At 42.0% G+C, this 14,478-nt stretch overlaps 1 protein-coding gene across 2 annotated transcripts in view; it reads right to left on the reverse strand.

Annotated features, from left to right (window-relative positions):
- The window catches only part of REV3L (REV3 like, DNA directed polymerase zeta catalytic subunit), a 152,483-nt gene that overhangs the window by 1,361 nt on the left and 136,644 nt on the right, over positions 1-14,478 (reverse strand). For both annotated transcript variants that reach the window (XM_080938254.1, XM_080938255.1), the window contains exons 28-31: positions 13,684-13,821; positions 12,701-12,891; positions 11,938-12,184; positions 9,518-9,727 (exon numbers count right to left, since the gene is read on the reverse strand). In XM_080938254.1, the coding sequence (XP_080794380.1) occupies positions 9,518-9,727; positions 11,938-12,184; positions 12,701-12,891; positions 13,684-13,821 (786 nt within the window). The remainder of the gene's footprint in view (positions 1-9,517; positions 9,728-11,937; positions 12,185-12,700; positions 12,892-13,683; positions 13,822-14,478) is intronic.

The following is a 14,478-nucleotide window of genomic DNA, read 5'->3' on the forward strand; positions in this document are numbered from 1 at the left end:
CCCAGCACCCAGAAGAGCCCTGCCTCAGTTCTAGTCCTTAAAAACTGACCTAACCCACTGAGACTTCCACACACTGCTGAAAAAGTCACAACTGAGGATTATGATTTGAAAATATGTGAGCAAGCAAAGCAGCAGCCAACACTGTGATTATATAAAACTAAGGTGCTTCTGGAGAGTAAAGGATGGTGGGATGGGAGAAAATGTCAGGAAACTATTCATGTGATAAGAAACACCCACTATATACAAGGAACACAAACTCAGTAGCAAATCCCATAAATATGAAAAAAGCAGTTAACATCACTAACAAGCAGGATGGTAATCAAGACCACAGTGGAGATGTGGGGTGCTAGCACATCCTTATAATCCTTCACCTTGGAGGACCCTGAGCTCCAGGCTAACCGGGACTATAACATTCTCTCTCAAAAAACAAAAACCAACAAACAAATCTACACTAAGATATCATTTAATCTCAATTAGAATAGTTATTTTTAAAAATGTATTAATGAATCAGAAAACAGTTTGGGGATGTTAACCTGTGGAAATAAAATTATCATGAAAGTATTTCTACTACCAAGTATATGAATGAAATCACTATATCAAAGACACACTCAGCTCCTACGTTAACTGTAGCTTCTAGTTTCAACCATCAAGATATGGCATTACCTGAGGTATGTAGATAAATAGGAAAAATAAGGCATACCTACAAAATAGAGTATTATTCAGCCATAACGGAAAACCTGTCATTTGTAGCAACAAGGATGCGACCAATGAAATACACCAGATACAGAAGGAAAAAACTGCCACATTTTCATATACAGAAATTAAAATTGATCACACCTCGTAGAAACAGTGGGTGTAATAATGATCACTGAAGGGCTGGGAGGGAAGAAATAAACAAGGGCTGCATCACAGGTATCAGAATGCACTTAGATTGGAGGTGTATACTGATAACCCGCATGCAGGAGCTAGAGGCAGGAAGATCAGCACAAATTAATAGTCATCCTCTGCTAGACAGAAAGTTTGAGACCAGCTCTGGATATAAGACCTTTCACCCAAAAGGGGAAGGAGAGGATATTATTAATACAAAGACATGCCAATTAATCTGATCCAGTCACTGCATACTGGTCACACACTAAGTCATCACATTTTAACATGTAAACATGTATAAGGTGTTAATAAGGAAAAATGTAATGGAAGAAGGGGCTGGGTTTCAGGCCCATTAAGCAGCAAACCTTGGCAGCTTTGACCACATAGTTCTAGCTTTAGAGTCAACAACATAAGAAAGACATTTGTACTGGCTGGTTTTGTGTCAACTTGACATAAGCTGGAGTTATTACAGAGAAAGGAGCCTGTGGGGGGGAGGGCCCAGCCCATTGTGGGTGGTGCCATCCCTGGGCTGGTAGACCTGGGTTCTATAAGAAAGTAGGCTGAGCAAGCTATGGGGAAACAAGCCAGTAAGTGACATCCCTCCATAGCCTCTGCATCAGCTCCTGCTTCCTGACCTGCTTGGGTTCCAGTCCTGACTTCCTCTGGTGATGAACAGCAATGTGGAAGTGTAAGCTGAATAAACCCTTTCCTCCCCAACTTGCTTCTTGGTCATAATGTTTTGTGCAGGAACAGAAACCCTGACTAAGATCACATTATTGGAGCTCCCTCAACTGGCTAAGGAAAACCAGTAAGTCAGGGAAATGCAAATCAAAACAACCCTGAGATTCCACGTCACACCAGTCAGGGGAATAGTTAAGATAAAAAATCCAGCTGACAGCAGATGCTGGTGAGGATGTGGAGAGAGGAACACTCCTCCACTGTTGGTGGGATTGCAAGCTGGTACAACCACTCTGGAAATCAGTCTGGCGGTTCCTCAGAAAATTGGACCTGAGGACCCAGCTATACCACTCCTGGGCATATACCCCAAAGATGACCCAACATATAACAAAGACACCTGCTCTACTATGTTCATAGCAGTCTTATTTATAATAGCCAGAAGCTGGAAAGAACCCAGATAGATGCCCTTCAACAGAGGAATGGATACAAAAATTTGGTACATATACACAATGGAGTACTACTCAGCTATTAGAAACAATGACTTTATGAAATTCCTAGGCAAATGGATGGAACTAAAAGCAATTATCCTGAGTGAGGGAAGCCAGTCACAAAAGAACAAACATGGTATGCACTCACTGATAAACGGATACTAGCCCAAAAAGAGCTCAGAATACCCAAGAAACAATTCACAGACCACATGAAGCTCAAAAAGAAGAAAGGCCAGAATGTGGATGCCTTAGTCCTTCTTAGAAGGTAGAACAGAACACTCATGGGAGGAAATACAAGGTCAAATAGAGGAGCAGGGATTGAAGAAAAGATCTACAGAGACTGCCTCACCTGGGATCCACCCCATATGCAGCCACCAAACCCAAGCACTATTGCTGATGCCAAGAAGTGCTTACTGGAAGGAACCAGATATGGATGCCTCCTCAGAGGCTCTGCCAGAGTCATACAGATACAGTTGAGGATGTATCTAGCAGCTAACCACTAGACTGAACACAGGGTCCTCATTGAAGGAGCTAGTGAAAGGACTGAAGGAGCAGAAAGAGTCTGCAACTCCATGGGAAAAATAACATTATCAACCAACCAACCCACCAGAGCTCCCAGCGATTAAAACACAAACCACTGAGCACACATGGAGAGACCCATGGCTCCAGCTGCATATGCAGCAGAGAATATCATTGTCTGGAATCAATGGCAGAAGATGCCTTTGGTCCAGTAAAGGTACATTTTTACAGTGTAGGGGAATGCCAAGGCACTGAGGTGGAGAGGGTGGTCAGGAGAGAGAGAGAGCACCTGAGAGAGCACCTTCATGGAAACAAGTGGAGGGGGAGGGGGATGGGAGTAGGGGGGAAGGGAGTAACATTTAAAATGTAAATAGAGAGAATATGTAATTAAAGAAAAAAAAAAGGAAAGCCAGTACGGCTAGAGGATCAAGGGAGTCCCTATATGGAGGTTCAGAGAGTTCATCATGTGATGCTGTGAAAGTGAAGCCTGGGTTGCCTTGGAGACCCCAGGATGTTGGAGATTCCAGAGCCATGGGATCCCTGACAAGGAGAGCTGCTAACAGGGTGTGCAACCGGTCCAAGAGAAATTAGTATGTTGCAGTCAACAAAGTTGACATTAGCTAGAATTCTGAAGAGTGAACATCAGACATGGAGATACAGAATTTGGAGTTTGCCCTGCTGGGTTTTAGTCTTGCTTTAGTCCAGTATTTCCTGTGTTTCTTTTCCTTCTTTTGGACTGAAAAGAAAATATATACACACACACGTTCTATGCCATGTTAAATTTAAAGCATGTGCTCTGCATACAAGGGTTACAGTCCAGAGACTGCCATGAGCCTTAGAAGAGACTTTGGACTGTGGACTTTTAGCAGTGCTGAGACTCTGACAGACGAATGGTGACTTTAGAAGTCGGACTGAATGCATGTAACGTGCTAATCTGAAAGAGAACACCCCACCAGACCACAGATTTGAATGCTTGGTCACCAGAGAGTAGCACTATTTGAAAGGTGTAGGAGGTGTGGTCTTTTGGAAAAGTGTGTCACTTGAGTGGACTGAGGTTTAAAAGCCCATGCCAGCCCCCGGAGTTTCTGTCTCTTCTCTCTCTGTAAGTGGATTAGGATGTAGCTCTCAGCTGTTTCTCCAGCACCATTTCTGACTGTGCCACTGTGCTTCCTGCCATGATGTAAGCCAGATCTCAATTTCATGCTTTCTTTTTTAAGAGTTGCTTTGGTCATGGTGTCTCTTCATAGCAATAGAATCCTAACTAAGACAATACTTAAGAATAATCATTCCCGGAATACATTTCTAGCAAAGGAGAAATATTACGATGCCTTACACAATCAGGTATACATGATGTTTAGTTTCAAGTCATAAATGTAGTTAAAATGATTACTAAACGTGAAAAACTAGTTTAAACCAATACTAGTGAGAACTCTTCAGAGTTAAGGAAATATAGATGAACTATGTGGTTAGAGAAGGGGGTCGAAGTTGCGAGCATTCAGTCTCAGCTGGAGGCTCAGGTAGGAAGATGACCTGAATCAAGCAGTTCTTAAGCCAGTCAGCCTAGACCACATTTTAGAATCAAGCGAGACAGCAGACAGGACAGCAGCAACAGCACTAGACCATGTTTGGGGAGATGAACAAGGTCACTGCAGTTACGGCTCCAGCTCATTTCTGGAAAGGGCTCTGGTTTAAACATGGCTCACAAGGCATTGAAATTTTGATCTGTAAAATGCTTCATGTCAACTGAAAGGCACATTTTCCTAAGCACGCTGGTCACTGTATCCAATGTCACATCACTGCAACAAGCAAACTGCTTAGAAGCATATACTCTACAAAGACAGCATACTATTCTAGGGAGCACTTAGCTAATTAGATCTTTGCCTAGAGACTCAATCTATCCCCCAAGATAGCATTTTTGTGTTGCGACTACATGGACTACAGTACACTAAGGTGCCAGGACAACTGATGAATATTTAAGCGCTCTCCATGCCTGTCTGGTAAATAATCTAGCCTGGAACACTTAACTTGCTAAGTTTAGCTGAAATGTTTACTTCTACAGCTTTTACTGGTGATTTAAACCAAGTGTTACAGCTTGATCCACACTTAGATTTAAAAATTTAACAGAAACAGGATACTTATGTTTTAACTTAAAAAGGCAGACATTTAAAAAATATCATTGTGAGGTCACGGACCCTCTTTACAAAACTAGTACACTTTCCACATTCTAAACATCTGTCCTCATGCCGGCGGGTAGTGCAGTTTTCACCCCTCATCAAGGAAACTTCTCTTTGCCAGAGAATCATTATAGGAAACCACACATAATCAAAATGCAGAGTTGTGGAGCCCAGAGAACGTTGTGGAAGAGAGGGCAGAAATGTAAGCACTGGAGAATTAGGGAGTTTGCTGCCAGACTATCCCTCCTATAGTGTAGCTACGTGTCCACAGTTCAACCAATATGACCGCTCAAACATGAACAGACATATTAAAGTTGACTAACCCCACACAAAAAACTATAGGCAACTACAGGAATACTGAGCAGGAGAAATAGTCTTTCTCTGGAAAGACTCCATCAATTAGGAAAATCAAACCCAGATCACCCTTTAGCTGATCTCCTTGGTCTGGCCATGGACGACTGAAGGACCCAGGCTCCCTTGGCCTGACTACTGCCATCTCTGACAGGGAGCCTTGGGTAGTCATTATAGTATTAGAGCATTCAATCTCCTTCCTTCTGGCCACTGGGGCTACTTTTTCACTTCTGACAAAGCTCTGTGGACTCACTTCTTCTCTCCTACTCACTCCTCTATTGTTGGGAATATTGTTTTATTACATCCTTCACTGCCTAAGTTTGGCTTTCTTGGAACCTGCACTGTAGACTGACCTCGAACTCCGAGATCTGCATGGTTGTCTACTAAATGCTGGAATTAAAGGCATGTACCACAACATCTAGACCTCAGCCTTTACCTATTCATAAGATCTTTATAAGTTCTGGATTGCAATTCATTCCAGATATAGTTAAGTTGACAACCAAGGATAGCCATCACAATCGATCCCTATCAATTTGATATAATCATACCTCTTTATGTTAAAATGAAAACAATACCCAGGCCATAGTAGCACCCACCTAACATGATGTAACTATTCCTTGTTCAAGTTCAAACACATCAACAATAAGCTTTAGTTGGGTAGGATCTTGTCCCTAAGTGACCATTCCTTTAATTACATTTAATATCCTTGAATGCAAATTCCACTTCCTGGTGCCTCTTTAATCCTTGAGCCATGCATTTTGTATTTTTCCTTACTAAGCTTGCTACACTTGATGAAAATGTTCCTCATAAGAGTGAACCACAGAACAAGGTCTAAATTAGGCTTTCCTGAGACTTCCTTTGTAGATGCAATTAATCTAAGTATTTTTACCTTAGCCTCAGGCCGACTCTTTGGACAAAGGCAAAAAGCAGCCATATTCTTCACCAAAATCACAAGAACCACCTCTAGGCTACATACTAAAATTCTTCTGCTCTGAAGCCTCTTGAGCCAGGCCCCTACAGTTCAAATCACCCTCAGCACCACTGTCTTCTATGCTACTACTAGAATGGCCCATTAGGCATCATTTAAAGCATCCCACTACTTTCCAACATCTGAAAATCCATATTCCTACAAACAAACATGGGTCAGGCCTATCACAACAATATTCCAGTCCCTGATACCAATTTCTGTCTTGGTTAGGGTTTCATTGCTGTGAACAGACACCACGACCAAGGCAATTCTTATAAAAGACAACATTTAATTGGGACTGGCTTACAGTTTTAGGGATTTAGTCCATTATCATCATGGCAGGAAGTATGGCAGCATGCAGGCAGACATAGTGCTGGAGGAGCCAAGAGTCCTACATCTTAATCTAGAGGAGGAGGCTGTCTTTCCACGTTGGGTGGAGCTTGAGCATTGAGACCTTAAAGCCCACTCCCACAGTGACACACCTTCTCTAACAAGGCCACATTTCCTCCAATAATGTGTACTTCTGAATAGTGCTACTTCCCATGGACCAGGCATATTCAAACCATTCCAATCCTCATCCTCAGACACTCAACAAATTTTATTCTATCTGCATCAGATCTTTCACCCTAACAGCCAGGCTTTATCTCATTTTATTAAAAGTTATTTACAGCCTGCCTCTGATGATCTACGCTTTTAAACTGTCACTGCTTCTTGTAAAATTTGCTAATCTTGGGCAAAGGAATCTTCCTTTCCCCAGTTATCAAACCAGGGAATCCCTCCTCCCTGGGTCAGACTGGTAGCTCGACTTCACCCACATGCCCACAGTTAGATGTTTCAGATAATTTTTGGTTTGGGAAATATTTTCAGGACGGGTAGAGGCTTTCTCAACCTCTAGTAATAGATCACAGACAGTTTCTGATCTCTTTTTTAGAGAGACCATCTCCCATTTCAGAGTTCTAACCTCCTTTCAGTCAGACAATGGCCATGAATCTCTCATACCTTAGCCAAAGCCCTGAACATCCCATAGTGTTTCATAGACCTTACCATCTCCAGTCTTCAGGCAAGGTTGAATGAACCAACTGCTCTCTCAAAAACACTCTTATCAAACTCCTGAAAACTTCATACAGATTGGATAAAAACTGCCATTGATTCTCCTGTGAGGCCTCCCTCAAAGAAACCTCTCTTCATCTTCCCTGTCTAGTTATGGATGGATGGCTTTCCTGTCTCCTGGCCTCATATTTCAGCCATCACCTCTCCCCATCACTGTAACCCCTTATTAGACTATTTTCACATGTTCCTTGTAACTTCCCCACCACCAACAGCTCATCCTCATCTTCTTCCCTCTTCAATCAACAGCGGGACTTGGTTTTCTTCTGTCCTCGGGTCACAACTCTTTCTCTCACATGAATGTACAGACCCCTTTAACTCATCCTTACTACCCCAACTGCCGGCAAGCTCACTGATTTCCTTCAGTAGATTCACCTTTCTCATCTCAAGTCCTTTCTACCATCCATCATCTCAACATAACTCTCCTCCTTATATTTCAAACCAAATAGGACTTTGCTCTCTTAAGTTTCAGATGATACCAAGGTCAACCAGCCTGCCTCCAGTCTCAAACAAATGAGGCAGAGTCCCAACCCAACCCTATTTGGTTATGCCCTACCTCTTATCCTTTTACTTTCTCTTGCTCACACCCATTATGAGTGAAATCTATCTATGGAGATTTGAGGTTATGGAAACCTACACTAAACAGTTCAACCAGACCACTCATGTGGTCACCAGCAGGTGGCCAAAAGGAGATGCTTATCCTTACAACACCTAAATTAATTTCTAAAACACCTATTCCCTATGCTTGTTTTCTCTGTGATTAAACTAGAAACTACTGTTGATGTTGGCCAGAGGTTTATGGAGGCTGCTCTTACTGGTCCTATAGGAGACATAATATATATTTAGGAAGGTATTCTACTTTTTATGCAGAATGGGGACTCTTATATTCCAATTAAGGACCCAGGGTGCTTGACAGGAGACAGGGGTCATTGGTAAGCTTTACTGTCAGCACTCATTGCATATGCCCATCAGGTATAATCAAATTACAAAGTACACATTCCACTCTCTCAGTCCCTAGGTATACACACGATGAAAGTGGTTTAATGCTTCTCAAGGTCCTCACATCCATAATACCACTCATTTTATAATAATATAATATAATATAAAATAATCACACATCCCTATAACACCATCTCATTTCAGACCTTACCCTCTGCTGTTCAGCTACTGAATGATGCTCTACCTGACTGCTCTGGAGAATGTTGGTTGTATGTCTCTCCTGGGTCAAACTCACAACCACCATTTTACTAGATTTTCTTACTTATCTGTGTGCTAACTCTATCACCCACATCTCTCTTTGGTCCCACAGACAGCATTAGCTCCGCATGAACACACTGTGTGGACAGCTGGAGCCCTCAGACTGCTATTGTGCCTTAGCCCTTAGTATTGACACTCTGTTACCTGAGGCCTGCAGCACTCAGGTACACTGTGACAATGAAGATCAAACTTGGAAGGACAACTTACCAAATTAGCAGCAAATAGTCTAATGATAATGCTGCCCCCCTTTCTAGCCCCCAATAATAAACAAAAACGGAAGGAATGAAAGACAAAAGGGTGAAGAAAACCCATCAATCCCTGAACATGAAAACCCATGAACCTCTGAGCTTACCCAAGCTCAGAAACCAAAGTCCTATCAGTCCTCACCCTGGGAATCTCCACCCTACTTTCAGCTCATTTCCCTGTTGCTTCCAGCAGCGTGGAGGCATCCTCCTGGGTTTCCCGTGCAGTGTGACTCTGTGGTATTCCTTGGCTCTCTACTGCCAGGATACCTCTGTAATGCCAGGAACAGAGCTGTAGTGCTTTTGCTGGGGAGACCTCCCCTCTGGGTGCAGAACTGTTACACTTGTAATGGGGGAGACCTCCCCTCTGGGAGCAGAACTGTTACACTTGCATTGAAGAAATCTTTGCCTGCAGAGCTGTAACACATTTTTAAATAAAAGATATTGGGTAGATGGCCATTGTAATATTAGGCTTAATAAACAATATTCTATCCTATAAAACCAAAAACCTAAACTGTAAAATAACTTAAGCCATTTTTACTTTTAAATTGCAGTGTTAATTAAAAATATTAATATTTATGTGTATGTGCTTGAGTAGATAACATTCATGAAGGTCCCCATAGAGGCAGAAGGTCCTCTGGAACAGGCACTACATCAGTTCCTAACTGTCTATAATGTGGGTACTAGGAACTGAGCTCAGGTCCACTGCAGGAGCAAAAGGTACTTGTAATCACTGAGCTGGCTCTCCAGCCCCAACTGTATTAGGAGTCTATCTGTTCAGGGTGCTCACTTCACTTTTCAAACTGGACTCACACCTCTGAAGAACCAGAATGTTTGGATGTTTGGATCTGCTGATCAAGGCTGTACCTTTACGAGCTGCTCCTGTTTACGCTCCAATTCTCGAATTTCTTGGTTGAGGATGATTGCTACATGCTGAGGTTGGCTCCGGCATTTACTACAGATACCATGCTGAGTCAGGTCATCACACACAGGACAGTGCAAAGTAGTGAAATACTGTGAGATAGTGCCTTTCCGCCCTTCAAGTTCACTTCTGGAGGAGCTGGCTGCTTTCTGAATCTATAAATACATCAATTCAGGAATAAGTCAGAGTGAAGTAAGTCACAGCAAACCTAATTACAGTTTTCTTTCCTTTAACAAATGCTAAAAACTGCTTTAGATATGGGAGCACATAGAAGTGACTAAAGTCTTTTTAAGACTTATATGGACCTTACGTTTTAAAAAGATTTAATCTATTTTACATGTATGAATGTTTTGCCTGCTTGCATATATATGCAGTACATACATGACTGTTAGATCTCCTGGAACCGGGGCCACAGGTGGCTGTGAGTCACTGTATGATTCTAGAAATGAACCTGGTCCTCTAGATGAGCAAAAAGCTCTCTGAACCATTGGACTATGTGTGCAGCCCTGAGCTTACATATCTCTATCATCAGATACCTAGTTTTGTTAGTAGAGTGTGAAAGTTCCAAGGGCAGTAAACACAAAGCATCTCACACTGAACTGGACACACATCACCAGGAACTCTTTAGTTGGCATCAGTATTCACCTCAGAGGTCCAATACTCTTTCTGCATTGAAATAATTCTATCCTTGGAGTCTTATAAAGTCACTCTGAAAAGCATTAAGGAGTAAGGTTTTTAGAATTGTCATTGACTTAGAATTCTTGCTGGTCATGTAATTAAAAAGAAATCCGAGTTTCCTAGATTCTGGCCAGGATATATATTTTATAATGTTAGCCAGAAAAATTCTCTGAAGTGGTTTTTAACCTTAGTTTCCTAGTTTATGTTTCCCCTTCTTTTTAAAAATCTAATTTATTTAAAACACAAACAAGCTTTCTTCATTAGTTTGGCTGAATACCATGAGTTAATGACAAATGACTGAGCACATCTGAAGTAAATTCTCACCAACAGGTAAAAAATAAGTTCTCTTTTAGAAAAATGTGTCTCAGACACTTCGACTCACGTATCACCTTTTTCAGGCACCTAAACTAAGCGAGAAGAGTTCAAGCAAGCTGTGTTCTAAGCTTCTACACTGGGCACACTACTCCAGTGAACTGGTATTTGAAGATGAGCTCTTTCCTCTGGCTTTTGCAGGTTTACGTCTAGATACTATATCCACACGTTCTTTTCCAGAGACAAGGCCCTCCTCTGCCAGGGTGACCTCAAGCTCACCCCTTTTCTGCTCCATTTTCCAGTGTTCTAGAAGTTCAGATGTACACCACCACTTGGCTTATATCCCATGCATTTTATGTGTGCCCATGTATACAGCATGTGGTGCTCACAGCTCCATTTCTGGTATTTACGTTCATTGTCTTTACTTCCCCCACCCCTGGAGACAGGGTCTCTTACTATCTTTGGAGCCAGACTGGCTAGACTGGCTGGCTATCCAGCTATGAGAGCTCTCTTATCTCTGCCTGGAGTGCAGGGTTAGAGCACACACTGTCATATCTACCATTGTATGTGGGTGCTAGGCGTCGGAACTCAAGCTATCATGGTAGTGGCAGCAACCACTTTGCTTATTAAGTCCTATCCTCAGCCCCCTCCAATGCATTTCTCTTTTCTTAAAAAGAATTATTTATTTCATGTATGTGAGTACACTGTAGCTATTTTCAGACACACCAGAAGAGGGCATCAGATCCCATTACAGATGGTTGTGAGCCACCATGTGGTTGCTGGGAATTGAACTTAGGACCTTTGGAAGGATAGTCAGTGCTCTAACCACTGAGCGATCTCTCCAGCCCTCCTATGCATTTCTTAAATATTCACTTTAAAGGGCTGATTTTCAGAGGACCCGAGTTCCGTTCCCAGCACAAACATGACAGCCCAGAAACATCTGTAATTCCAGTTTCAGGATATCTGATGCCTTCTTCTGACCTCCACTGGTATGAGACACATTCATATGCATATAAATCCACATAAGCAACAAATACTCATAAAATCTTAAAAAAAAAAAAAAAACCCTATCATTTTGAAGTAATCTTTTACTTCATTTATTTTCCAACAGTTGATTTTTCTTTTCTTTTTCTTTTTCTTTTTTTTTTTTTTGAGTTATTTTGTGGCTGATCACCGCTGAAACTCTTGGGAACTTGACAGACGCTGAGAAGGTACATGCAGACATTTACAACCTCTCCTTTAGGAGGCCTGGGGAGCATGGCAACTTTGTAAGTTTGGATAATGAAGGACAACTTTTCACAGCACGTAGATAAAATCTACTTATACTGACATCTGGTGAAATATTTATAGGACATGAGTTATTTAGTAAACTTACCCTTGGTAATTCTTGATACCAGCTGAAGACATCGACACCGATGAGAGAGAAGATTCTCGCCAGGGGTGGAAGAATTTGTTTGGTGACATAGTAAGTGGCATTCAGTCTCAGAGTCGGGTCTTGTAAGACTTCTGCTGGACGCCTTATTAACTGGATAAGGGGCAGTCCAGGGGTCCCATAGATGATGACATACGGTACTCGCTCTCCAACTCGAGGCTCAGAGCGCCGGTCATAAGCAAGCATTTTCCTGTTCAAATCCAAATGAAGTACAGACTGTCAGAGAAGGCACCTTGTCAGCAAATTACTCAGAATCAAGCCTGAAAACCAAGAGCAATCTTCAAAGATTTTTGATTCTTTGAGAATTATATACACTTTGCTCCGCTGACATCAAGCAGACAGTGCTAGAACAGTCTGAGGCTCCTTCTCTATAGCACAGTTACCTGGATTAGGTATGAGTCCTCAGTGTTACTATATATCTAACAGTGAAAGGAGAGAGTTAACTCAAGGACTGCCAGTGATTCTGCTGTGGAAGACACAATGTAGTCAGACACATCAGTTTCCTGCATTTTGTTTTCAAAGAGCAGCTCAGAAGAAGAAATCTTGCAAAGCGCAGGGGAACATTTTAATTGTCAGCGAGGTTAATTGGGAAAGTAAAGCCAACGCTGCATTTATAACTAGTTGTCCTTTCTCTTACTGTGTTGCAGCCGACCTCTGCACTATGCTGGCTGTGCACTGAGGACCGGGCTGTAGTATAGATCCTTACCTTGTAAGTTCAAGGGCTGGGACACAGGCTCCAGGCCTGTAGGAAAAACTTCCTCTGTACTCCTTGGCAAAGATAAAATCTTGTATGCTGGCCTTTCCTTCCACAAGCTTCATACACTGTCGCTGCACATACTGCTTAATTAGACTAATGTCTCTTGTTTCAAACAGCAGCTTTAGAGAGCGCTCAAGTATCTAAAGAAAAAGAAAAGATAAAATAGTTCCCAGTATGTTCCAGTGCTGGCAGGTACTAAAATCACACACACACACACACACACACACACACACACACACACACACACACACACACACACACACGGGCCTATGCTTGATCTTATGACTACAGAATAAACATCATTAGAAACTGGAAGTATTCGAGACTTTGTATAGCTTGTTATTTCTTAGAATATCACAGAGTTTGAGAAACATAAACTTGATTTCCTTAAACAGTCAAAGCACCTGGAGAACAAGCAAAAGGACAAAATGTTATGTACTGAGAGAACCTAAAGAAAAAAACCGAGAAATGTAGCTATCACCAATGAGGAAAACATAGCAGCCCTTTGCCTACTTTAATAGTGCAGGTAAGTGATGGAGCTCCTGTGTTGCGAGTGTTTCAGATACAACGCACCCAGCATGCAGTGGCCTGAGTCAGTGGGATGAGCTGAGCTTGTCTGCATCCTGCTCCCTACTTTTTGGGAACTGTTATGTGAGAAGCTATCCTATCTTTGAAGGCAATGGCCAAGCAACTCATAATTTTGGTGGAAATATTGACAGAAAGGTATGGAAAGAACTCTGATGCTAAGCACTAAAGTAGAATCGTTTTCAAATAAAAATAAAATTCTCAAAATTCATGCTTTTTCCGGTAGTTCTGTGTAATTATTTGAGACATAGTTCTTTAACTAGATGTATGTTTATGGATAGTTACATTGTATTAGAGTCTTTAGCAGCTTATTTCTTACTGCTGAAAACAACATACACACAACTCACCTTAGAAACAGCAGGGCAAGAGTCTCTTCTGACTGTTTCTATTCCTTTTGCATCAAAGACTGGGTCCTTCTGATCCAGTGTTTCATACATGTAACCCACATATCTCTTTTTTGTTTGCAAAACACAGGGCAAATATACCTGTAGTAAAATGGACAAAATGACTCACAGTAACCACTGTCCCCCAACTGTGACTAATTTTCTGTTATTGTTCTCTGTATTCAGATGTCATTATAAAATATTTAAATATTCCCATGTGTGGACTGGTGTTAAGGTGATACACGATTGGACAGTGGAGAGGGAGGTGGAGACAAGGTGGGAAAACATAAGGGGGGGGGGCGGGGAGAAAGGGGAGATCAAGATGGACTCAGAAGGGTGAGCTGGATCCAGGTGGCTGTAATTGGCATTAGGTAGATATGCCTGTTCTAAGGGATTCTATAGGTCTTTAACCTCATATAGAAGGGCAGTTTCTATTTTTGTCCATTGGATATAATCATATTGTATAGAGCGTTTGTGGATTGAGAATTTAATATATAAACAACCATGAAAAGCTACTGGGCTTTGGATTAATGTTTGTACCAGGCAGTGGGGTAAAAAAACACACCAGGGCAGTCATATCCACCCCGGGACAGAGGCATCAGGGCAGGCAGAGTGAACCTCCTGGGAAGGGAATCTCCTGAAGAGTGTAGCTCAACTGAGTGACAGAGTCTGTGTGCTTGGCTCCACACTAGAGTGGCCTTCTCACAGTGAGACCGCAGGGGTCAGTTAAAGGGATAAACCATTTATTTTATTATTTAC

Source organism: Micromys minutus, assembly GCF_963924665.1.
Source record: "Micromys minutus genome assembly, chromosome: 25".
In the NCBI taxonomy this organism is placed as follows: domain Eukaryota; kingdom Metazoa; phylum Chordata; class Mammalia; order Rodentia; family Muridae; genus Micromys; species Micromys minutus.